The 26,183-nt window shown below is 42.2% G+C and overlaps 1 protein-coding gene across 2 annotated transcripts in view; it reads right to left on the reverse strand.

The window, feature by feature from the left end:
• Window positions 1-26,183, reverse strand: part of wwc1 (WW and C2 domain containing 1) — a 95,795-nt gene that overhangs the window by 12,005 nt on the left and 57,607 nt on the right. Inside the window, exons 10-17 of one of the 2 annotated variants that reach the window (XM_036008796.1) lie at window positions 20,178-20,267; window positions 14,069-14,742; window positions 7,989-8,106; window positions 6,830-7,000; window positions 4,787-4,979; window positions 4,314-4,454; window positions 3,242-3,292; window positions 640-855 (exon numbers count right to left, since the gene is read on the reverse strand). In XM_036008796.1, the coding sequence (XP_035864689.1) occupies window positions 640-855; window positions 3,242-3,292; window positions 4,314-4,454; window positions 4,787-4,979; window positions 6,830-7,000; window positions 7,989-8,106; window positions 14,069-14,742; window positions 20,178-20,267 (1,654 nt within the window). The remainder of the gene's footprint in view (window positions 1-639; window positions 856-3,241; window positions 3,293-4,313; window positions 4,455-4,786; window positions 4,980-6,829; window positions 7,001-7,988; window positions 8,107-14,068; window positions 14,743-20,177; window positions 20,268-26,183) is intronic. The other variant, XM_036008797.1, reaches the window with a different exon arrangement.

Genomic DNA, 26,183 nt, shown 5'->3' on the forward strand with positions numbered 1-26,183 from the left:
TTGTACTCAAGGATATATAAAATCGGACTTGAGCATCCAGACGTGGATGTAGTTTCTGACTAAATAGGTTATAAAAATTTGATTGATATATATATATACACACATATCCAATGCTGGAAAGAGCACCGCTAAATTATGTTTGTTTGTGACAGTGGTGTGATTTTTGTTTAATGTAGACCCTCTTTTATTAGTATATCAGCTCTTTAAAGGCGCCAGAGTGGAGAAATGTAGGCAGTCTTGGGATTCAACGCAGACTCAACCTTGATGACTCGACTTGGACTCGAACACTGGGGACTCGAGACCCGACTCGGACTCGACAGTTGGTGACTCGACTACAGCTCTGTTTATACTGTAGCATATGTTATTTAATCACTGCTTAAAGCACTTCTGGTTAGACGCTAACTACATTTAGTTGCTATGTACTTGCTACATGTGCAATGACAATAAAGTTGAATCTAATCTCACCTTATATAATTGATGTATATCAATAAATATACAAAAATAAATAAATGGTGATGCTGCAACAAGAGCAGAATGCGGGATTTACTCTTCTTCAAGTCCTTGTTTTTGTCCTACGCACCTGCACCGAAGAATTGTTTGGATGTGCGAACTGAAATCAGCGAAAATCACAAAAGTTACCTTTTCTGTGATGGCTGCTGCTGCGGTTGTCGTCGTCGGAGGTTTCATCATCTTCTCTTCCTCTTCCTCTTCCTCCTCTGCTTCCCATTGCCTGCTGTCAGGATAAAACGCGTCCTCTTCCTCCACGTCCTCTACCCCCTCCTCGCCATTTCCTCCTTCATCGTCGTCGTCAAACACGTCCAGAGGGTCGTCACGCCTGACAACCAACAACGGAGAGGAGGATAGGATCAACTAGTTCTCATTTTCTTTATTCTTATTTTGAAATTACATTTGGTACTCATACTTCTCTATCTGTACTCATCTAACTAAGTCCTTAGTTCCCATCTCTACGACAACTACGGGTTGGGTACCATCCTCAATGCTTTTTTTTTTTTTTTTTTAACCCTTGTGTTGTCTTCCCGTTGACCATGACGACGACAACTTTTCACTTTTCTGGGTCAGAATTTCAAACAAAATTTTTTTACATTTTGGTCGTCTTCTGGACACTTGGTCGACACTTCTGCCGCTTTCCCCAACGTTTTTGTCACTTTTTTCAATGTTGTTTTTACTTTTCCCAAAGTTTTTAATCACTTTTTCCACGTTTTTGTTGATTTATTTTCTTCAGATGCTATAAAATTGAATAAAAAACCCGAATTCAATGAAAGTAGTGAACTGATCATTTATTTGACTTGTGAAGAGCGTTGTATGGAACTATCCACGTTATGTCTTTTTGAAAAGTTGGTTGAAAGAAACCCAAATATCTGTTTTTTGTTTTATTATTGTTATTATTATTATTTTTTGGGCTTTTTCCACCTTTATTTGACAGGACAGCTAGGTGAGAAAGGGGAGAGAGAGGGGGAAGACATGCAGGAAATCGTCCCTGGACCTTAACCCTGGACTTCTGCGTCGAGGCATACACCTCTCAGTATATGTGCGCCTGCTCTACCACTGAGTTAACCTGGCCACAGAAACCCAAATTTCTGATCTAGAAACTTTTTGAAAATGGGTCAAATTTGACCCGAGGACAACACAAGGGCTAAACAATGTTTTTCTAATGCAGGGTTCAACAATAAGGGTTGCCCGATGGTCCGGGGCAAGTTAATTGCCACACAGGTAAATATATAACAAGCCACTGGCCCATTCGGGCATCATTGTGTCATAATCATTTGATGTGAATGTGCCGTTGGCCAATCAAGAAATGAGTTGGCATCTGATGCTTTTGATGGTTTTTTCGACATTTTTTTTACACTTTTGATGCTTTCAATAGTTTGACTTTTTGTTTACATTTTTGACGTTTTTTATGTTTTTTTTTTTTTTTTACGCTTTTTGGATGTATTTTTTTTTTGTTGAAGTTTGACATTTTTTACCCCGAAATGTTTTTTTGTTTTTTTGAAGTTTAAGTTTAAGTTTATTTTTTACGTTTTTCCTCAGATTTCTTTTTTTAGAGGCCAGTAAAAATTTACTTTGGGCAAGTCGAATTCTTTTGTGAAAAAATCTTAGCGTTGAACCCTGTAACGGCTTAAAAACAAAGAGCAAATGATCTGACAGTATCACATGCGGGGTGGTGATGGAGCAGTGGATATGACACATGCCTTTGGTGTGGGAGATATGGGTTTGATTCCCACTGTGATACATCAACCAGTGTGTCCCTGAGCAAGACACTTAACCCCTAGTTGCTCCAGAAGCGTGCGACCTCTGACATATGTAGCAATTGTAAGTCGCTTTGGAGAAGAGCCTCAGCTAAATATAATAAATAATAATGGAATAAATAATGTAATGTAACATGTACAGAACAATGGCATTCCCAGCAAAGCCATGACACGCACAAATACAAAAACAAACACAAATTGCACCTCAATGCTTTTTCACTACCAACTAAAATGTTATTTGTATCAAAAGGCTGTGAAGTGCTGAAAGTCTTGTGCTGCTGCAACACCTGAAGTTTCCCCTCTGGGGATTAATAAAGGATTACCTCATCTTAATTTCCCTTACAAAGGAATACAGCGAGTCAAACATACAGTATGATGTTGATCAATCAGATTAACACTGAGGCATAAATCAGCATCACAAGAGCTGCAGGTTCAAACAGAGCTGCAGGGATTTTTGCCTATGGCTTAGCTTTGTAAGTTCATAATGCAATAAGACTGTTCGCTGAAATGATCCATTAACATATTAACATGTAGTTTCATTATGCCCTCACATGGATGGATGTACGGGGAAAATCTGGAAAAGTGATAGTTAAAGAAATAAAGAAATATTGCTAAATGGGGACAGAATAAAAATGGAAAAAGGTAAATAAAGTAAAAAGTAGGGCTGTGCAATTAATCGAATTGTGATCATGATTTCCATTTCGGCGCCTAGCGGTCACAAAAACAATGTAAAAAAAAAAACGATTATTTTGCACGTAAATATTTTTTTACAGTTCAAAGTGTTTTCACTGTTGATTTGTTTTTTGTTCAATAAATGCAAGATCTTTCCAAAAGTCAATGTGCGTTAAATAATCCTGATTATGTTTTTTTTCCCCAGAGTCAAGCAGCCCTAGTAAGAAGACAATGGACGGTCAAAAATATGAGTGAAGGAGGGAATAAATACAGAAGTAGAAGATGGAAAGGAGAAATACTCACCACTCGTCGTTCTCAGAAACTTCAACTCCGCCACTGCTGGAAACACGATTCTGAAACGCACATCAGGACCAAACATCTGTAAGTTTACCACACAATTCAATAAAGTGTTGATATCTGACTGTCTTATGAGCTATGAACATGTTTTACTAACAGACAAACAGGGAAACGTTTGTCTTGGTGTTACTTTGGTTGTTTTTGTCTGCTGTTTTCTGCATTTTCTTATTAACTTCTTTTCTCAAACCCGCACTGTATAATCTTCTGCAGCAAAATCACTTCCTTCACCCCAAAACTGTGAAGGAACCTGTCCAGTCATGTGATGTATGTATTCTATGGGGGCGGTAACCCCTTTTGACCCATTTTCTGTTTAATACAAACTCATTTTCTGCCGAACTTAAACCATTCACACAGGTGCAACCACTCATCTCGGCACAGAAGGAAAACATTTAATTAAATTAGCTTTTAACCACACAGATCAGAGCAAATGTTTGCACAAGCTGTTAAAAGTTAGAGAATGAATAAATGTTACTCTGGTTTAACAAATGGGGAAACTGGCCTCACAAATAATAAGCAGCAGAAACCTTACTGTATACTTTTTTTGAATGACTATTTTCAAATAAATTCTGAGCTGTATTGATTTCTTTCGGCGCTTGCTTTGGACACTTTCGAGGCTCCCTTTCAAGGCTCGCTTTCGACACTATCGAGGCTCGCTTTTGACACTTTGGAGGCTCGCTTTGAGTCTATTCCTTACACTTTTATTATAATACGTCGCTTTCGACGGTCGCTTACAAATGTATGCGTGTGTAACATGTATCTGTGCTTCACTGCCACAGCTGCCACAGTCTTGGTGTTTCTCTGAAAATGTTCATCATTATTCCTGCTTGGTTTGGTGTCCTGACAGAGGCTTTTGTTCTGAAGCCTGTTCTACTCCAAAACTAACAGTTTTAGGTGCCGACAAAAAGGGAGAAGCTAAAGTGAGTGAGGCTCTGAAGGAAAACACTCATTTCCACCTCTAGAAGTCAAAGTAAGTATCAGCTCATAGGTGAACCAACAGTGCCCCCCCCCCATTTGTACCCTGTCGGAGCCGCTGGCTGCTCTGCTCTCTTTCTCCTTGTTGTTGATCTCAGGCATGTAGGCGCGACTCAGCAGGTTGTACCACTTGGTGCATCTCTCCTCCGAAAAGCTGACATCAGCCAGGCTGATTTGGGCTCCCGCCTGGACGAAGGGGGGGAATAAAAAAATTCAATAGGGAATAGGCCAATTTCAGCTGTATAAAATGCAGTGTTAACATCCGGAAACCCAAGGAAAAGCAATCAATTCTAGATTCTACAATTTGGTGTATTGAATTTTTTGTACGTTGAATTTTTGATTCTGAATTTGTGAACATTGAAAAATAAAGGTGAAAATAAGTTGAAGAGTAAAATTCAGAGGCAAAAAATTCAGATACATAATTTCAATGCGCAAATATTCAGTGCAAAGAATTCAATGGCTTTTTAATTTCAAAATCCGATGAAACAGATTTACTTCCATAGGAGAGTTCTACTAACCAGACACTTCTCATGGCCCGACTTGCTGGTGTTGCAGATGTCGACCCTCAGCGTCTTCTGCCGCAATGCACTGTGGGATATCTGCATGCTGAACACCTCGTTGACGTCCACGACGTCCTGAGGCAGAGAGCCGCGCGTTCGGAAGAGGCAGCGCGTGGCTTCCACACAGGGCAGCACCGCCGAACGCACATACCTGCAGGAGACACGAGCACAAGTGTTACCGTGACGCTGTAAAGTCCCGGGTCTCAACCCCTCAAGGTCTTGGTCTTGACTCATTGTCAACCCCTCAAAGTCTCGGTCTTGTCTTGGTCTCAACCCCTCAAAGTCTCGGTCTTGTCTTGGTCTCAACCCCTCAAAGTCTCGGTCTTGTCTCGGTCTCAACCCTTTAAAGTCTTGGTCTCAACCCCTCAAAGTCTTGGTCTTGTCTCAGTCTCAACCCCTCAAAGTCTTGGTCTTGACTCATTGTCAACCCCTCAAAGTCTCGGTCTTGTCTTGGTCTCAACCCCTCAAAGTCTCGGTCTTGTCTTGGTCTCAACCCCTCAAAGTCTCGGTCTCAACCCCTCAAAGTCTTGGTCTTGTCTCAGTCTCAACCCCTCAAAGTCTTGGTCTTGTCTTGGTCTCAACCCCTCAAAGTCGTGGTCTTGTCTCGGTCTCAACCCCTCAAAGTCTCGGTCTCAACCCCTCAAAGTCTTGGTCTCAACCCCTCAAAGTCTTGGTCTTGACTCATTGTCAACCCCTCAAAGTCTTGGTCTTGTCTCGGTCTCAACCCCTCAAAGTCGTGGTCTTGTCTCGGTCTCAACCCCTCAAAGTCTCGGTCTCAACCCCTCAAAGTCTTGGTCTCAACCCCTCAAAGTCTTGGTCTTGACTCATTGTCAACCGGTCTCAACCCCTCAAAGTCTCGGTCTTGACTCGGTGTCAACCCCTCAAAGTCTTGGTCTTGTCTCGGTCTCAACCCCTCAAAGTCGTGGTCTTGTCTCGGTCTCAACCCCTCAAAGTCTCGGTCTCAACCCCTCAAAGTCTTGGTCTCAACCCCTCAAAGTCTTGGTCTTGACTCATTGTCAACCCCTCAAAGTCTCGGTCTTGTCTCGATCTCAACCCCTCAAAGTCTTGGTCTTGTCTCGGTCTCAACCCCTCAAAGTCTCGGTCTCAACCCCTCAAAGTCTTGGTCTTGTCTTGGTCTCAACCCCTCAAAGTCTTGGTCTTGACTCATTGTCAACCCCTCAAAGTCTCGGTCTTGTCTCGGTCTCAACCCCTCAAAGTCTCGGTCTTGACTCGGTGTCAACCCCTCAAAGTCTTGGTCTTGTCTCGGTCTCAACCCCTCAAAGTCTCGGTCTCAACCCCTCAAAGTCGTGGTCTTGTCTCGGTCTCAACCCCTCAAAGTCTCGGTCTCAACCCCTCAAAGTCTTGGTCTTGTCTCGGTCTCAACCCCTCAAAGTCTCGGTCTCAACCCCTCAAAGTCGTGGTCTTGTCTCGGTCTCAACCCCTCAAAGTCTCGTTCTCAACCCCTCAAAGTCTTGGTCTTGACTCATTGTCAACCCCTCAAAGTCTCGGTCTTGTCTCGATCACAACCCCTCAAAGTCTTGGTCTTGTCTCGGTCTCAACCCCTCAAAGTCTCGGTCTCAACCCCTCAAAGTCTTGGTCTTGTCTTGGTCTCAATCCCTCAAAGTCTTGGTCTTGACTCATTGTCAACCCCTCAAAGTCTCGGTCTTGTCTCGGTCTCAACCCCTCAAAGTCTTGGTCTTGTCTCGGTCTCAACCCCTCAAAGTCTCGGTCTCAACCCCTCAAAGTCTCGGTCTCAACCCCTCAAAGTCGTGGTCTTGTCTCAGTCTCAACCCCTCAACGTCTCGGTCTCAACCCCTCAAAGTCTTGGTCTTGTCTCGGTCTCAACCCCTCAAAGTCGTGGTCTTGTCTCGGTCTCAACCCCTCAAAGTCTCGGTCTTGTCTCTGTCTCGATACACTCTAGTCTTGGTGACGACTTGGTCTCGGTTTAGGTGGTCTTGACTACAACACTGCTCTCTAGTAAACCAAAGTAAAAGGACGTACATTTTCTGGTCAGCCGGCAGACAGAGGGCGCTGCAGTTGGATAGCTGCATCACGTAGATGGTGAAGCGTTGGTCTCTGGACTCGTAGCGGAAGCCGAGCTGCACCTGAGAGCAGCCCAGCGCCAACCGCTCCTCGTAGGAGGCGAGTGGGAGGTCTGCAGGGAGCCCCGGCCTGGAGGAAAACACAACCACCCAGACACACATACCTCGGAGTAAAACATCAGGTAGGCCTGGAACAATTATTAGATAGTTGTCTAATTCCGGGGCGGGGCTAGAAGAGGGGCATGGAGTGGCACCGGCTGATTGTTTCTAAATAGTGGCAGACTGAGCCTTTAGAAAATGTGTATTGCATTTGTTTGAAATGAAAACAAGTGAAACTAATAATGAATGGGATGTTTCACATCTACAGTTAGAAAAGATGTTTTATGATAATAAAGAGGCGTTGTTTACTTCCTAGGCCATGTATTTATGTTACTACATTATCTGGATCACATAACAGTCATACATGACCAAAAGATGTATCCTGGGATTCATTCATAACTTGAATTTGTTTGAAAAAGTAATACATTAATAAATAATTTTAAATCTGACTGAAAGAGACAATTATGTTGTTAATTGCAATTATTTCTGAGACAATTAATTGTACAGCATAATGTGGAATTGTTACAGCTCTCTAATATTATGAGGTGAGACTGACGGGATATTTTCATGCTCTGTATTGGCGATTTAAAAACACCATAAAAAGGTATGGTATATTCAAGTTTCTACTTGGAAATAACATGAAAATGTGTCGAAATTATTACAATTTCCCAAAAAAGAAAGGAAATGTCTATTGTCAAGTTTAGGGGAAAACATTTCTTAAGTGCAATGATAGACAGGATTTTTTTTATCATGTAAATCTTTGTGTATTTATGTGTGACTTCATACAAATTGTTTATTTGTCACATACTCGAGTAATAGTTTTAGTGAAACGCTCCTATGATTTTTTTCAAAGACTATTTATAGAGTAAAGTTTAAAGAGTTCGAAGACTATCTATAATTATGTAAATGCTAATATAAATAAGTAAATTTTATGTCACGAGTGCAAATATGCAATCTACACGGCCATCCTGGGTGTTCATCTTACAAAATGTATTTTGTGGATAAAAAGGTCTTGGTACCTGCGCTCTGAAGGCTCGTACACACCGCTATCGCCAGCCACCGACTCGTCAGACACCGCTGAGGTCACGCCCATCTTCTTTGGCCCTGCCACCGTCCCGCGCAGCTGGGGCGCCGAGTCTAAAGACAACCGGAGGAGAAAAACAAGGTGAAGATCCAGCTACGTTTACAAAAGGACTTTTTTCTTGGATTTTTCTTTGATGTGACTTGGAAGGATATGTCTGGCGACATTCTAAAGAGCAGACATTGTTGTCAGGTTGCTAATGACATCACTTAACTGCAATGCAGCCTTTAAAACCAGGAAAGACAAAAAACTTTAAGATGATATCTAAGCAAACTGATTTTCAAAATGTCACTTTGCAGCAGTGAGAAGCGTCGCCACATTTCATCAAAAACTTAATCTTGTTTAATATCACATAATGCTTAAAATATGCTCAAAATACATGTGCTAGCGAGTCTCTGGACAGTAAACATTCCAACAAATTAAAGACATCAAACGAGGAGCTAGGGCTGTTTAATCTAATCTGTCGTTTTTGTCTTAGTCGACAAAGATTTCTTTAGTACATTAGTCATTTTTTATGCTTTTTCACGCTGAATGACTTACTTCCAAGAAACCTATGAGCACATCGCTGGTAAACACATGATGTAAAGTGCTGCTTTAGCATGATTCTTTGTGGAGAAACTCAGTTTTACAGATCTGTCTGAATAAATTTATCGATTAGTCGACAAAATGTTAGTTCGTTTAGAATTTCTTTAGTGAAGGTCATCCCTGGGAGGAGCACACATGTAGTTTGACCACGTCAAATGGTCAATGGACAGCAGAAGACAGATCAAAGAGTAGGAAGAGGTTTGAAACAAAACTGAGTGAACCTCACGCTCAGCACAGAGCACGTGTTGAATCACTGACACTGAACACACCCTCAGTCAACACCTCACGGTTAGTTTTGTGCTGAGACACGTCATTAGGTTGTCGTGGCTTTACAGAGTAAACCAAACACCACGGTCTGTCAGTTTGTAGACGTGGCAATCTACCAGGAATGTGCACATACTTGATGTATACCAAATGTAGCCCATTATTGGATGATGTCGCAATAGCTGCCTACACTGAATAAAATAAGGAGTCTGCCTTTTTTTTTTTTGACGCGGTGCTAATGTTGATCTGACCTTTGCCAGACCTTCCTCCACAGCGCTGCAGAGGAGGGTGGTGGAACATTTGAACGTTCAACAGTTGTTTTAGTCGTACAACAGAAAACTCAGATTGGACAGATAGTCTAGCTAGCTGTCTGGATTTACCCTGCAGAGATCTGAGGAGCAGTTAACCATAGTCCTCAGAAATCCACCAGAGGTTAGAACGCCAACACAAAGAAAGAGGAAGGGGACGGGCATCCAGCTCAAAGTGGTTTTTTGAAGTTCCTAGAGATGTTTTGATGCCCCTCCCCCCCAACATGAAAATGTATATTTATACTATATGTGTAATAGTTGTCTAACTCTGTGTGTATTTTTCTTTTGCTTTGTTGGAGCGGAGCTGCTCAGGAACGCAAAATGAATTTCAGCTTGAACTGACAATTAAGTTGTATCGCGTCATATCGTACATTACCACTGCTGAACTTAAAATCCGAGACTGTTCTGAAACATGTCCGGCTCTTACAGCGGCATTGCAGCATCTCATAAAAATGTAATTACTGAGAATGTTCTTGCTTGGGCTGGAAAGATTGATTTGTGACGAGATCGTGACTGAAATCAAAAAGACAAGGAGAACAAACTGGCTTTCATCTTTTGCAAATTGTTTGGTCATTAAAGGTTAAATACTTCCATCGCGGCAAATTTCTCAGCCTCCCCTTCACTTCAAAGCTCTGCTCTCTTTGGCTGCCGGCTTTCAATATAATAACTGAAGATCTGTTTTCAGTGAATCATCTGATGGCCAACGAGCTTGTAAGAAATATGTTGAACTAAAGAAATGATGAATGAAACGTTGTTGAAATAGACTAATCTGTTCCCAGCCTTACTGGACTGCAGGTAGGGCTGGGAATGACCAGAGACCCCAAAGGTGTGTGTTTTATCCAAAAAAAAGTTTGTTCATCTCACTTTAATTTTCTATCTAGTGGACTGAAGAAGATTTTTTGGGTTAAAATATAAAAAAAAATATGTTTGAGTGATCTAATATTGATTAATAAAATCCCGAAAACGATCTTTTAATATATCTTTTCACCATGGATGTATAACCCACCACACACTTTTTGGGGGTCAGTTCCTTAATGTAAACATGAACCTGGTGCATTATAAAAAAAAAAAAATATTTCAGAGTTGCTCGTTGCTTGTTTTAACAATTTACAGAGTTCTCTGAGAATCTCTTTTATATCCAAGTAAAATTGGTAGTGTAACTGAAATTTCCCTAACCAAATTGATATTGAATCGGAAACGCAATCGAATCGGGACCTTGTGAATCAGAATCAAATCGATTGAGGAAATCATTGGCGACACCCATATGGCAATATGTCGCTATAATATCGACATCGATATACGAGGTTATATATCGTCTTGAAATTTGGATATCGTCATATCCTGATAAGTGTTATCTTTTCCTGGTTTTAAAGGCAGCATTACAGTAAAGTGATGTCTTTTTCTGAACTTACCAGACTTCCTAACTGTTCTATTATTTGCCTTTACCCACTTAGTCATTGTATCCACATGATTGGTGATTATTTATCTAAAATCTCATTGTGTAAATATTTTATGAAAGCACCAATAGTCAACCCTACAGTATGGCCGCAATATCGCCATCGATGTATTGGGTCAAAAATGTCATGATATTTGATTTTTCTCCATATCGCCCAGCTCTTTTCTAGTACCAAAAAGTTCAATTCTCATGTGCCATTCATATAATGAAAGATCGATACTTGGCACCTGTGTTTCGATAAAGTATTGCCACAGAAAATATTGCGATACTCTGCTGTAAGGATTATTCCCCCCCTAACTGTAGGGCGACCTGCCTGTATATTAGAGCCGGGTCACATGTTCAGCCCTGGCAGCAGCAATGGAGAGTGAACAGGAAACCAGAAACCGCGTCCACCTTTCACCCGAGGCTGCAACACGAACCCGGAGTCACGTTCAGCTGCAGCGAGCTCAGAGCCCGGTTCAAACTTTAACTTACCCTTTACTACAATTCAGCTTTAATTCATTCCACTGGCAGGGACACACAGCTCATGGAGGCAATTATTTAATGTTCTTAGCATGGGTGTACATTTTATCTAACAGTTGGTGGTGGCGGTGGTGGTGTGTGTGTGTGTGTGTGTGGGGGGGGGGGGAACGATAATTGAAGGGGACACAAACAAAATACAGCCAACATTGTACAGTTGTAGAGGATGTGTAGTTGTGGAACTGCAGTAAGTAGGCTGGCAATGGGATTTTATTCACTTTAAACATCAGATAAAGTGAGTCTTTTCTCTAATACAGATGATGCTGAACTGAGAACTGAACCCCCTGCAAGCAAGCTGGATAACTAACTAACTAGCCAGCCGGCCGGCTCATTTTCTGTAACCAGTGAAAGCATGATGGGTGGAACTAGCAAGATAGCTAACTAACTATCCAACAATCTATTAAACAAGCTACCAAACAAGCTAGGTAACGTCATAAATCACCAACATCATCATTTTTTGCCATGACTACTATATCATTAACTAAAAACCATCTGTATTAGAGAAAAGAATCACTTCATGCAATGTTTAAAGTGAATAAAACAGCCTCGTCTACTTACTGGAGTTCCACAACTAACGTTACTGAAGTGAGACGACGTCCTCCAATGTCTTGTTTTTGTCCAAAACTCAAAGACATTCAGTTTCCTGTCACAGAGGAGTGAAGAAACTAGAACAGATTCACATTTAACAAGCTGCAATCAGAGAACTTTTTTTTCAGGAGCGATGAATTGATTATCAAAAAAGTTGGCGATTGATTCAACGGTTGACAACTAATCGGTGAATCGATTCATCTTTGCAGCCCTAACTAGCTACAGTATATATTGACCGTGATGTAATTCACTCAATTTCAAACTGTAGCACGGACAGGTGGATGAAAATGTAAGAAGAAAAAAAAGAAATACGTGAGTTCAAACAGCACACGCGGGTGACCCAGCGGCTGTAATCTAACCCCACCCCCCACTCTTCATCGCTCCCGCCAGCAGTCAGGTTTCACACACAGTATTACATATCTCATCACACACACAGTGGAGAGGAGGATTCCTGGTATCCCGCTTTCCAATAAAGTTGGAGTGTTTTCTATGACGTCTAGTCTAGTGAAACGGAGCTAAAGGAGTTACATCACCAGCATGTCTGCCGTCTCCTCGTGGTGTCTCCTGTCTCCTGACTGTCTTATTGGTGCTCGTCAGGGCTGCATAATATATCTATATATATTTTTCATTATGGTCTTGCGATATCAACTGGCACAATAAACACATTTCGAAAGGCTGCAGGGTTTTTCCTGCATAGAGGAATTTTTGGCGCACCCTAAAGAGGTTTTAGCCAGCCCCAAAGGAAAATCACCAGCACTAAAATGATAAGAACTGAGAATAAAAATAGCGATTTAAATCCTCTCTGAATGTGTTTAAGAGCAATTGACCAAACAAGCGTTGAACAAGCAGAACATAAACTTGAATATGAACGCTGATCTCAGTTTTATCTCCAGAGTCAGGCTGTACCAGACTCTCCTTGGGATTTATTTAAATATAATTTTTTTTTTTTAAATTGTCAGAAATAACAGGAAAATGCTCAGATTTCTGTCAAATAAGGTAACACAGACTCATTGCCTTTACTCCATGCGGACCGATCATGCTTACTGTCGTGTGTAGTCACCCCCGCCCCCCCACCCCCAGGAAAAACCATGTGCTGCAACATATCACGAAAGACCCTCCGAGATTTTTTTTTTCTGCAGCAGAAATGCAGAACTGACTGAACTTTAATATCTGTTTATGCATCGCAAGTAATATCGGTATCGCGATATTCAACGTTATCGCATATCTTGCTCATATCGGGCAGCCCTGGTGCTCGTGTAATTGCAGTCAATTCATCAGGACTATCATTCTCATGCTAATGACTGGGATTCTCATTTGAGTCTTTATCCTGCAGCAGAGTTATTATGCAAACACAGTGACACTGAGGTCGAGATGTGACATGATTGCTTTGAGGATGATTAGAGACTCCTAGCCACCCACTGGTTTGATGACGAGTCACATTGTGTGCTGCAGTTCGTTGGGAAGTCTTTCCCCTCGGAAGAAACGCACAAACCTTTGTGTACTTAGTGGTTTGGGACTTTTTCATGGGCTGGGCTAGGCCCTTTGGTTCTAGTAAAGGCAACTCTTAATGCTACAGAATACAATGATATTTTAGAAAATAGTGTGCTTCTGGGGGGAAAAAACATATGGAGCCCACTGATTATCTACATTAACTGTATGTATTTACCCAATATTTACTTATTTTATCATTATTGCAGTAGTCTATATCCACGACGTTTTACTTCCAGGATTGTTCAGGTGCCGCCGGAAATTCCGCCAGATGTCCCTCATTTCGGCCACATGTCCGTCACCTTCTTCTGTCTTTGTGTTGGCGTTCTAACCTCTGGTGGATTTCTGAGGACTATGGTTAACTGCTCCTCAGATCTCTGCAGGGTAAATCCAGACAGCTAGCTAGACTATCTGTCCAATCTGAGTTTTCTGTTGCACGACTAAAACAACTTTTGAACGTACATGTTCCACCAAAACAAGTTCCTCCCTGAGGCTATTTTGCAGAGGCACCGTTGCTCCGTCCGGAGCTTAGCACCGCCCTAGTCGATTGTGATTGGTTTACAGAAATGCCAATAAACCAGAGCAAGTTTTTCTCCCATCCCGGGAATGCTGTGTGGACTAGCCAGACCCTCCTCTGCAGCGCTGTGGAGGAAGGTCTGACAAAGCGAGACTAGGAAAAAGCTTGACTGATCCGCACCGAGCCCAGACCTCAACCGCATCCAACACCTTTGGGATGAACTGGAAGTTGGGAGTGTGTGAATATTTCTGGAGAAGAAGAGAGAATAAAGGAACAACATTTTTCCGTTTTACCTTTGACCTCCTCGCCCAGCGTGGTGTTGTGGTTCTGCTTCTCCCCCAGCCCCGCCGGACCCCGGTGTTCCTCATGCCGCTGCTCCTCACAGTCCAGGCTGAGCTCAAGCTCCGCTAGCCGGCTGTGGAGCTCCAGATCCAGGCCTAACCCGCCGGGCCCCGTCTGGCCCGTGAATGTCTCCCCCGACAGGAAATTAGAGTCTGTGACCAGCGGCGAGCACGGCGGAGACAGCGAGGAAAGAGACGAGCGCGGAGACAGCGAGCTCATGGAGCGAGGGGTTTCTGGCGGTCGGAGTGTCGGAACCCTGGAGGACCCCGACTCCGCTCCGACGCCAACGCCTTCCCCTGCGCCTCCTCCGGCGGAACACCCGACCCCGCCTGCTTTGCCCGCAGGCCTCCCGGCGTCCCTGCCTCCGGAGGCCGTCACTACTTCGTGTTCGTGTATGGTGGTGATGGAGCTGGAGGGGCGGTAGCCTCCCTGGCCGCCCTCCAGGAGGCTGTCCAGCTTGTTCTGGAAGTCCGGGTCCGCCAGCTCGGGCTGCTCCAGGTAGATGTCGGTGAAGCTGAGGGAGGAGGTGGAGCCCAGGCTGGAGGTGGTGGCCAGCGAGCCGCGGCTAGACGTTAGAGAGCCTCGACTGCTGCCGGACGAACAGGACAGAGTGCTGGCCGACAGGCTGGAAAAGAGAGAGAGAGAGAGAGAGAGAGAGTTATGATCTAAGATGACACATCAGCAGTTTAAGAAGAAAAGTCTGGAGTGCTCGGAAGTTCAAAACAGATCATTAAAGTGCTCTTTTGAAAGGGAAGACGAAACTTCAAAAGAGAAAAAACTAGAGATTGACCAATACTGTTTTTTCAAGACCGATACCGATTATTAGTAGTTAATGAAACCAACAACTGATATTTGGATCCGATATGCATTTGTGTGAAAATGAAAATCTTTAAGTCAAAATTAAGATTTTGGATTTGTTACAAACTCCAACACAAAACTTTGTTTAAATGCTTTAAGTAATTATTTAATAAATTAGAAACATTCAACATAACAGAGAGTCAGATAGTGTTGTCGGCCAACACGGTCTCACGTTATTTTTAATCTATCGATTTGTGTACACGGACGCGATTATCTTGTTTATTTCGTGTTGATGAGAACGTAATGTATTCCTATTGGTCAGCACGTAATGGGAAGCATCTATAAGGAGGTTGGGTTTCAAGTTTCGGAAAAGAAGAACGGTGAAAGGACACGCCACACGCCGGGACACGAGCCATAGTCTCTGGGGGACGCGCCACAACAACGGGACGGTTGGGTTTAAGAAAAGAAGAATGGGGAAAGGACACGCCACATGCCGGGACACGATCCCCGGTCTCCTGGGTGAAAGTCCTGTGTTGTTTGACCCAACCACCACCCCGACCAACGTCCCTACGCGGATTTTCGGCATTTCATACTACTCGCTACCGTAGTCGTGCTGTGATCACGAAACATGCTTCCCATTTAAATACATTGCTTTAAAAATCATTCTCACCAACGCGAAAAAAAACGAGAAAAACATGTCCTTGTACACAAATCCATAGATTAAATAACGTGACCATTTCACAAACTGCCGTGAGACTGGGTTGTGTGGGCGGGACATTAAGTCAGACTGTGGTCTGTGAAACCGACGCAGAGGGACAGACAGAGAGCTGTAGCCGAGCCAAAGTAGCACACTTTTTAATAATTAACTGTATTGGTTATTAAGCAAATAAAAAACGATACAGATAATCTGCAAACTGCCAAAAAACGGCCTGATAACCAGCCAGGGCTGGTAATCGGTCTATCCCTATAACAAAAAGGTCCAAGGCACTCTTCTTGTGTATCTTGTGCTGATACACGTGGGTTGCTGCCCAGTTCTATTTTTTTAATGTAAGATTTCCATATTAAATAGCTTTTTTAATTTTTTTTACAAGAAGAGTGCCTTGGTCTTAGAACCTTTGTTCTCTTTTGACATCAGCAGTTTAATTAAATATGTCTCCTGTTCCTAAATGTCGTTATCATGTAATGTTGCAAAGTGCTATTCAAGTCGTCAGGCAGTCAGACGGCGGCACGGGAAACAGCCGTGACTTGGAGTGCAGAATCGTTTGTGTTTCTGACAATGCAGACAATGATAAAGTAATGTGGCTTGTGAATTCATTTCAGATGTTCCAACATGGACTCACGATAGTTAAGAATGGAACCACTTTTTAGAAACAATCCCAACTAAACGACGTCAGTTGTAAAAAAAAAACAAAAAAAAACGAGGCATTGAGAACTTTGATAGTGACTTTGATAGTGTACAGACTGTACACTATCAAAGTTCTCAATGCTTCGGTTTACATGTAGGGACCCTCATTAGCTACAGTGGAAGTGTGGTGCTATTTTGAGCTTTGTTAGTGGTGTAGAAATAGCAATTTCTTTTTACATAGAGCCCTTAGAACTAGGCCTGTCGCAATATGCAATAAATCAATTAATCGCATGATAAATAAAAATTAGCTTGATCATTTTTAAATGGAAATTATTGCGGCTGGAAAAAGAAATCATTTTATTTATTGTTTTTGGTTGTTTGTTTTTATTCAAGTGCATTTTTTTGTTAACAGAGACTTAGAGTCCATTTTATTTATTGTTTTTGGTTGTTTTGTTCATTTTTTGTCTTCCAGTTCCAGTGTTAAATATTCTTTAGAAATAAAAGTTAATTGATCTTTGAAAAGGTGTACCTGCATTATTATGCCATTATCATTATATTAGATGAAAATGGTCTCAGAATGACAATATTATTGTTTATCGCAATCATTTCTGGGACAATTTATTGTCCAGCTAAATTTGTTATCGTGACAGACCTACTTAGAACAGTGACGCCCCAACTCGGAGTAGTTTCCTGTATCTGTGCCACGCCTCTTTAGGAGACTAGCAGCAGGTCCTGAGTGTATTGATTCCAACGCGAGAAGTGAACGTGAACACAGATTATGAGCGAGTCTTTCGACCCGTAGTAACCAAAGTAGATATTAGACCCATTTCTCACAAGCCACATATCTCCAGAACATTCTGCCACTAAAATGGCATTTTTCAAACGGACACACCAGGAGAAAATCAACTTTGTTCCAGACCTGTTTCTGTCTCAGGACCAAACTCTATCGCGAGATCTGGCAACACAGAGGAGCTAACGTCAGCTAACGTTCTTCAACGCCCTAACAAAACTAATCTCCGTGATGTTAAATATGTCTTTTAGCGGTGTTAATATCTAACGTTAGCACAAGAACATATTAATAAATGATCTAAATATAACTTTTCATCCATTCACACGACGTTCACTACACGTTCAAACGAGGCCACGCCCCTTTAGGAGACAGGAAGTGTGTACCGTTTCACACCATTGGCCATCTTTAGTATAGAGGATTTTTGGTAAAAGGTAGCAGGAGATTTCTTTATATAGGCCTAATTGTATTTACATTTTATTTAGAAGTTATCTGCTGTAGTTATGGCTGATACTGGAGCAGGGCCATCACAGAAAAGAAGGAAATTAAACAAAGACCAACTAAAAGATAAAAGGGAAAGTGAAAGTGAAAGACGACGGGCGATAACGCGAGTCAACTTCGGTCGGGCTTTCAAAAGATGGAGACAATTACGGGATTGTAAATGATTCAAAAACGTCCCCGGACTGGCCCTCAGGTATGTAATATGTCTATTTCTAATTGTAAATTAATAATTTTCTGTCCGAGCAAAACATTCATCACGACTATATGACCTCCCGGTAACGCTAACTCAGTAATCTACAGTGGGTAATACCATAGGCGCCGATATACTGAGCACCCACGTGTGCCAGACTGCCAGTAGGCTACAGTCATTTAAAATTAAACATTACAGTTGGTGCAAAGTGGAGCGTTTGTCATGGTGTGATTGTTTATGTCGCTGTCAGTCCCCTGCTCCATATCCTATCCACCAATCACAGCGTCTCTCGGATGAAAACGCCTCTTAGTGACCCCCGTCTGTGTCAGTTAAACTTCTCATCTCCAATCCTATCTGTATTTGTGAGAAGTGGTGCTGTCCTGAGTTGAAAGATAGCCTACTTTACGGCTTTATTATCCAGTTAATAGGCGTGTGTGTTCGTGCCGGCCGCTGTCCATTTCCTAAGGTTCTGAAATGCAAACTTTTTTGGACTATTTTTTTTTTTAAAGGGCGTGAGCACACACGGAGGAAAACATAAATCGCCGCCTCTGGGTAATACAGCACCGTAAAGAAATGACCTTTACAACGGCAAGTGTGGTAAAAACACTACCGCTTTTGCCCAAAGGGGCCGCTGGAATCAACACAAACTGAAAGTTATATATGGCCACTTTAACAACATTCCCTAAGGTACGGTACTTATTGACTTCCTTTATGTCTCGGAAACATCCCTGATAATCTGCAAGTTTTCAAATGTAATTTGTAACCAGTGGGTTCTGCTTCATGTTGCGTTGGATGCCAGCGTCAGCTTAACATGAAATAATAACAAAAAAACCGAATTCATTTTATAGCTTTTATAAACAGCATATGTATTATTTCACAGTGAGCTGACTGGAAGAAAATGGTGAGAGGTAAACAGAGAAACAGAAGAGGTTTGGGAGAACACAAAAGAAGGAGTCTTAGGCAAGAAGAGGAAAGAAAAATGAAGATAAACAAAAAGAAGAAAGCTCCATGTTGTGTGGAGCTGGAAGCAGCACTGCAGGCAGACTTCTGTCTCCCATACAGACTCCGTTTCCTACTTTCCTTTCGTCTCATATTTTGCCCTCCTTTCCCTTTCCCTCCTCCCAAAGTCTCCTCCATCCCTCGCTGCCTGCTCACTCTCCTCTTTTTCATTCTTTTAGAAAACTCATTTTTCTCAAAATAATGTCTGCAACGTCTCAGTGTGCAGCTGAAAATCACCATTAACTTTTCTTTCTCATGCCTCCTTTCTTATTTAGTATGGTTTATGTATTCTGTAAAGCACATTGAATAGGCTTTATGTATGAAATGTGCTATATAAATAAACTTGCCTAAGAAAATTTTAAGCAAGTAATTGCACAAGCTCTTTTTCGAATCTCCCAGCTCAGCAGGCGAGATGTTCATCGCCATTTAAAACCCTTAAAACTAAATTGAGAATCTAAAATACGCCTTGAATATTGGACTTGAGGGACTACTTTCAGGAGGAAAGTAGAGTCATTTTCTTTCTCCCCTGTCCATCCTTTACTCTCCTCTCATTTCCTCCCCGCTCATCACCTCGGCCCTGTAGCTCTGTATGAGCAGCTCTCTAATTAAAGCGGGGCTCGTTAGCGCAGACAGAGAAGAGTTCCTGTCCGCCGGGGAGACTTTTGATGTCTATCAGAGCGCTAGAACGGACCGGATCACGAACGAGCCGCGAGGCGAGAACAGAAACGGAGAGGGTGAGAGAAACTGGCCTGAGGAGGAGACGGAGAGGACGGACACCGTGACCTTTCACATTACAGACGCAAACGGTTTGAACCCGTCCCCTCTGGCAGGCTCAGAAGTGTTTTCAAATGTCTCCGGTTTAGAGGCTCTGAAACGCCACAGCAGTGTGAACGCGAGGTGCAAACGTAGCAAAGGATATTCATTTTTAAACCAAAATGTAGCAATGTGTAAATGTAGCCTTAGAGCCCTTTCGTTTAGATACAACAGGCCTCCAAATTATTGTTAATTTTTGAAAGTTTTTCCAAACTTAACAAAAAGTCTTAACGTGAATCCAACATATTATTAGCAAATATAAATCCCCACTGCTTACTGGCCTATAGGTAAGGTAGTCACTAAGGCCATCCACATACACAGCTCATCCTGAGGATTCACTGTGCCATATGCGCATGTATGTTTAACATTAAAACATGATTTATAAAATCATGCCAACAATTATTAGGCTATTTTAATAGCTTAGGATGCTATGCAAAAAAAAAAAAAGGAATGTATAAAAAGGCTTAAGGCCGCTCTACACGTTATTGGAGGCCCAGTTAATTTGATACATTATATGTAGTAGGGGGTCCCTGCTCCATCTCTCTTTCAGTTAAGGGTTCCTTGGCTTAAAAAACGTTGAAGAACCCCTGCTTCAAGATATTAAAAACAGAAATGAGATGGACAAACCTCTTGAGTTGAGTGTGTAGCGATGTGGCCAGTCGAACCATCTCCTCCAGCTCTCTCACCAGCTTGTTCCTCTTGCAGTGAAGTCGCAGCCTGAAATGACCAAAAGAAAACAACTTTATTCTGTATTTTGTTTCAGTCAGCTACAGACCTGCAGGTGGCAAGTGACGTCCTCATTTAATCAATTTTATTTTATTAAATTTTAATTTTAAGATTATTTTTGGGGTATTATCAGCCTTTATTTTTGACAGAACAGCTGAAGAAATAAAAGGGGAGATAGAAGGGGGAATGACATGAAGCAAAGGGCCGCAGGTCGGAGTCGAACCTGGGCCCGCTGCATTGAGGAGTAAACCTCTATTTATGGGCGCCCGCTCTACCAACTGAGCTATGCAGACGCCCCATTTAATCAATTTAATCCTCTTAAAAAATGTAATAAAAAAATAATCTAAAAAAATCTGATGCATGCTCGCGATGTCAGCTGCTTCCAGGCTCAACACGAGTCACATTCACATTTAGGACAGTGTTCAACAATAAGGGCTGCCGATGGCCCGGGGCAAGTCAAACGCCACGTCGGGCAAGTAAATATAACAACCCACTTTCCCGTTCGGGAATCATTATATCATAAATGACGTTATTGTTCTCTTGCCACCGACGGAACACTTGTTGAATGCTAGTCTCGCTTTGCCAGTAGGGGTGTGAAAAAAAAAAAAAAAAAAATGGATCCACATTCGAATTGCGATTCAAGCTCTACCGATTCAAAATCGATTCAGAGAATTCCAAAAATCGATTCATATTTTTTTATTTAATTTATTTTATTTTTTTAATTGTATGTCCACTGCAATCACATGGGAAAAGTAACTACATTTACATACTTTGAATCGATTTTGAATCGAATCTTGAGCCTAAAAATCTGTATTGAATCGAATTTACGCATTTTCTGAATCGTGCACCCCTATTTGCCAGACCTTCCTCCACAGCGCTGCAAAGGAGGGTCTGGCGAATCCACACAGCATACCGGGATGGGAGAAAAACGTGCTCTGGTTTATTGGCATTTCTTTAAACCAATCACAATCATCAAGTGCGGCGCTAAGCGCCAGACGGAGCAACGGTGCCGCTGCAAAACAGCCTCGTACATGTACATGTGTACGTTCAAAAGTTGTTTTAGTCGTTCAACAGAAAACTCAGATTGGACAGATAGTCTAGCTAGCTGTCTGGATTTACCCTGCAGAGATCTGAGGAGCAGTTAACCATAGTCCTCAGAAATCCACCAGAGTTTAGAACGGCAACACAGAGACAGAGGAAGGGGACGCACATCCGGCTGAAAAGAGTAACATCCGGCAGAATTTCCGGCGGCACCAGGAAAGAAATGTCGTCGATATAGACTAGTTAAATTCTAACAGTTTTATAATGATTTTTAGATCTTTTACAAACAATCCTACGTTATCAATGTTTTTTTAAGTGCTGTTAAAGTTCTTTACGTGATTAGTGTTTACATAAAACATGTCTAATTTGCAGTTATTGTAGGTTTGTTGCTTGCCCGACCAGGCAAGAAAAAAAAAAAACACTGAACATAATCCGCCATCTGTGGTAGCGCTGGAGGTGCGAGCACTTTGGACAACAACGGTTAACAAATATGACATGTTGGCGGCGATGTGTTTGGGTGTTGTGAGCAGCTGCTTTGTGTTCAGGTGATAGCGCTGTCATTTGTTTGAATGAGCTTTGTTCGGAGGGAACCGGTCCATTAACAGCTGTTACTATGATCCATGCTTTGAGTGGAAACAGGCCAAAGAGGGAAAGCCTTCGATCAGGTTACAGACTGCTGCTGGCGCTGGCGTGTGTATGTGTGTGTGTGTGTGTGTGTGTGTGTGTGTGTGTGTGTGTGTGTGTAATAAGATGTATCACTGCTCTTTTTAACTGGTCCTAAATTGGTGGAGCATGATGCTGCTGCCAGTGTCGCTGTTCTCTCTCTGTATGGGTCTGTTCTGGTCCGCCACAGGTAATTACCCTCTGGTCTATTTCAGACCAGTGTTCCACTATCTTCAGGTCCGTTTTAGATGAGGTCTCAAATTTTGGTGAAGATATTAAGCAGTGGCACTTGTGGTTTTAGCAATAAAAGGCAGTTGTGGAATGTAACTAAGTACATTTACTCTACTGCACTGTACTTAAGTACAAATTTGAGGAACTTTACTTGAGTCTTTTCTTTTCATGCCACTTTCTACTTCTACTCCGCTACATTTCAGAGAGAGAGATTGTACTTTTTACTCCCCTACATTAATCTGACAGCTTTAGTTACTAGTTACTTTACAAATTAAGATTAATGCACATAAAACACATGTTAGTCTATAAAATACGAAGTCCAGCTGAAATGATTAGAGAATTAAACACTTAGTTGATTGACAGGACTGTTTGGATCGTTTCCAGTTTCTAAAATGTGAGGATTTTTCTGCATTGAGTACATTAAAGGTCCCATGGCATGATAATTTCACTTTTTCAGGTTTTTTAACATCAATATGAACTCCCCCAGCCTGCCTATGGTCCCCCAGTGGGTAGAAATGGTGATAGGTGTAAACCGAGCCCTGGGTATCCTGCTCTGTCTTTGAGAAAATGAAAGCTCAGATGGGCCGATCTGGAATCTTCTCTTTATGATGTCATAAGGGGAAAGGTTACCTCCCCTTTCTCTGCTTTGCCCGCCCAGAGAATTTGGCCCACCCATGAGAAAGAGAGAGACATCATGGCTTGCAAACAAGCAAAGTGGCAGTTGGTCAAGGCCACACCCCCACCCTCCACCTTGCCCCCCCCCCCCCCCTCTCCTCCTCAATAGCATTTAAAGCTACAGACACAGAAATGGCACATCCTAAGGAAAGCTCATTGTGGGACTGGCTCTAGTGGCTGTAATTCTGCACCAAGGCTGAATTTCAGGAAAGAGACTTCAGATACAGTATTAGGGGACCACTAAGGTCTATATAAAAGAGACTTCAGATACAGTATTAGGGGACCACTAAGGTCTATATAAAAGAGACTTCAGATACAGTATTAGGGGACCACTAAGGTCTATATAAAGAGACTTCAGATACAGTATTAGGGGACCACTAAGGTCTATATAAAAGAGACTTCAGATACAGTATTAGGGGACCACTAAGGTCTATATAAAAGAGACTTCAGATACAGTATTAGGGGACCACTAAGGTCTATATAAAGAGACTTCAGATACAGTATTAGGGGACCACTAAGGTCTATATAAAAGAGACTTCAGATACAGTATTAGGGGACCACTAAGGTCTATATAAAAGAGACTTCAGATACAGTATTAGGGGACCACTAAGGTCTATATAAAGAGACTTCAGATACAGTATTAGGGGACCACTAAGGTCTATATAAAGAGACTTCAGATACAGTATTAGGGGACCACTAAGGTCTATATTAGTAGGCCATATTAAGGCCATACTTCCTCGTAACACATCCTGCTGCTGCAGGCTGCAGGCATGATGGAGAAACACAGCAGCAATGAAATCCTGAATGGAGCTTTTTATTTTCCAAAACTCCCGGACGGCTTGTAGACAAGTCGAAAGCCATATGCACATTGTGTAAAGCCAAATTAAAATATTACTAAAGCACGTCAAGCTTGAGCTACCACCTACGAGCTAAGCATAGTAGTACAGTTCACACCGTGAGCGGGTACGCACGACACACGGCGGAAAAGTTGAGAGAAAGGAAAAAGAGACTGTGCTGTCGCGTCCGTGTGTGTTTTAGTTTTTTAGTTAGGTACTTGGAGGAATTGTGCAATAATGACAGATTCACACATTTTTCTTTTGTTTACAGTAAATAAATAATTACAAATCTTAAAATCTAGTTCATAAAGTAACTTTCTTTGCATTCATTTGATTCCCAATCAAGACACACTGGTAAGAATTGCTTTCCATTGTTAATATGTACTTAAAAACTGTTCTGAAATGCAAAATAGAATTTTAATCATGTGATAAAATATGTGATTAATCGCGATTAACTATAGAAATTCAGCGATTAATCGCAATTTAAAAAAAATGTATCGTTTGACAGCCCTAGTCTGGAAGTTTCCAAGTACTATACATTCAAGACTTTTTCAATGACGTTAAAAGCGACTTTTGGGCTAAGGTTTGGGTCTGATTTTATAAAAACATGCACCAAGAAACGGCAACATTTTTTAAAGGCCCCAAACACGGACACAACAATTTGTAGCTGATCAGAGCTCTTTTCAGGAGTGTGTGGGCGTTTTCAGACAGAGCTTTACTGACATCTGCCTCTCTCTTCTGCTAGCTTTGCTACGGTTTTTGTTTAGAGAAGGGCAACTTACTGAGTGGAGGTCTAATTGGCCATATATCTGATAATACCTCCGTGGGTTTGTGGAGTCTTTAAAACTTCCAAAACAAATTAAAGACTTAGCCGTACTCAAAGACCCTGATTCAGTGAATGTGACATCTGCAAAACCTGCAGACACTGAATACATGAGTGTGTGCATATTTCTGTGTGTGTGTGCATATTTCTGTGTGTGTGTGTGTGTGTGTGTGTGTGTGTGTGTGTGTGTGTGTGTGCGTAGGTGGACTACAACAAGTTCCTTTTGTAACCAGGCTCTGCAGCCTCTTCTCAGGTTACAGGAACAGGAGACACAAAGAGAGACTGAGCTCAGGTAGAGTCTGAACACAGAACAACAGGAGTCCTGTTAAAGGGGAGGAGGAGGAGGAGGAGAGGGGAGAGAGGGAGAGAGAGAGAGAGAGAGAGAGAGAGAGGAGGAGGAGATAAGAGGAGAGGGGACAGAGAGGAAGAGAGGGGAGAGAGAGGGGAGAGAGAGAGAGAGAGAGAGAGAGAGGACGAGAGGAGGAGATAAGAGGAGAGGGGACAGAGAGGAAGAGAGGGGGAGAGAGAGAGAGAGAGAGAGAGAGGAGGGGAGAGGGAAGAGAGAGGTGGAGAGGAGAGGGGAGAGAGAGGAAGAGAGAGAGGAGGAGAGGACAAGAGGGGGGAGAGAGAGGACACAAAGACAGGAGAGTAGAGGAGCGAGAGAGAGAGAGAGAGAGAGAGAGAGAGAGAGAGAGGAGACAAAGACAGGAGAGGAGATGAGTGTGTGTGTGTGTGTGAGAGAGAGAGAGAGAGAGAGAGAGAGAGAGAGAGGAGACAAAGACAGGAGAGATGAGTGTGTGTGTGTGTGTGTGTGTGTGAGTGAGAGAGAGAGAGAGAGAGAGAGAGAGAGAGAGAGAGAGAGAGAGGAGACAAAGACAGGAGAGGAGATGAGTGTGTGTGTGTGTGTGTGAGAGAGAGAGAGAGAGAGAGAGAGAGAGAGAGAGAGAGAGAGGACTGCCATGTTCATCTCTAACTCTTAATAATCATCCGAAGGTTGGACATGTGTACAGATGCAGAAGGTCAGCCGTGTCATCAGCAGATGAGACAATAATGACCACAGTTACACACATGACAGCGCTGTCTGTCATCAGCCGCTCTAACCTTCTCCATGACACTGCTCTGTAATCTGCCCCCCCCCAAAGACATGAAGGAAGAGTATAAAAACAGATTCAGGCACTGGTCCAGCTGTCATTGCTTTGTAGTGTCAGCTAATGTCAGCTTTGCTTTCATCCAAAGACAGAAACAAATGAGACATAAACCTTTTTTTTTTTTCTGTGCTCCCCGTTTGGTGTATTATTATCAGTGTGTTTATGTTCATATGCATGGAACTAGGGGTGTATATAAACTGTCTGATCACAATCCAATATAATATCTTATATCTATATATAGATACATAGATATATCTATTATATTTGCTGAGAATCCTAAAGTCTGTCACTATACAAATTTGATTAGTTTAAATTCAGAGACGATATCACGAGCCCATTTAACACGGGTACACTTACATCAACTCAAAAAAAGCAACTAAAATATGATTTGACAATTGTGTTGCTGAGCTCTTCGAGACATTTAAATGAAGAAAAAAAAAATATTGTTTTGGGCTGGTATGAAATTCTGACGGTATGATAACCTTCAGCA

This window comes from Sander lucioperca, chromosome 13, assembly GCF_008315115.2.
Source record: "Sander lucioperca isolate FBNREF2018 chromosome 13, SLUC_FBN_1.2, whole genome shotgun sequence".
NCBI classification, from domain to species: Eukaryota; Metazoa; Chordata; class Actinopteri; order Perciformes; family Percidae; genus Sander; species Sander lucioperca.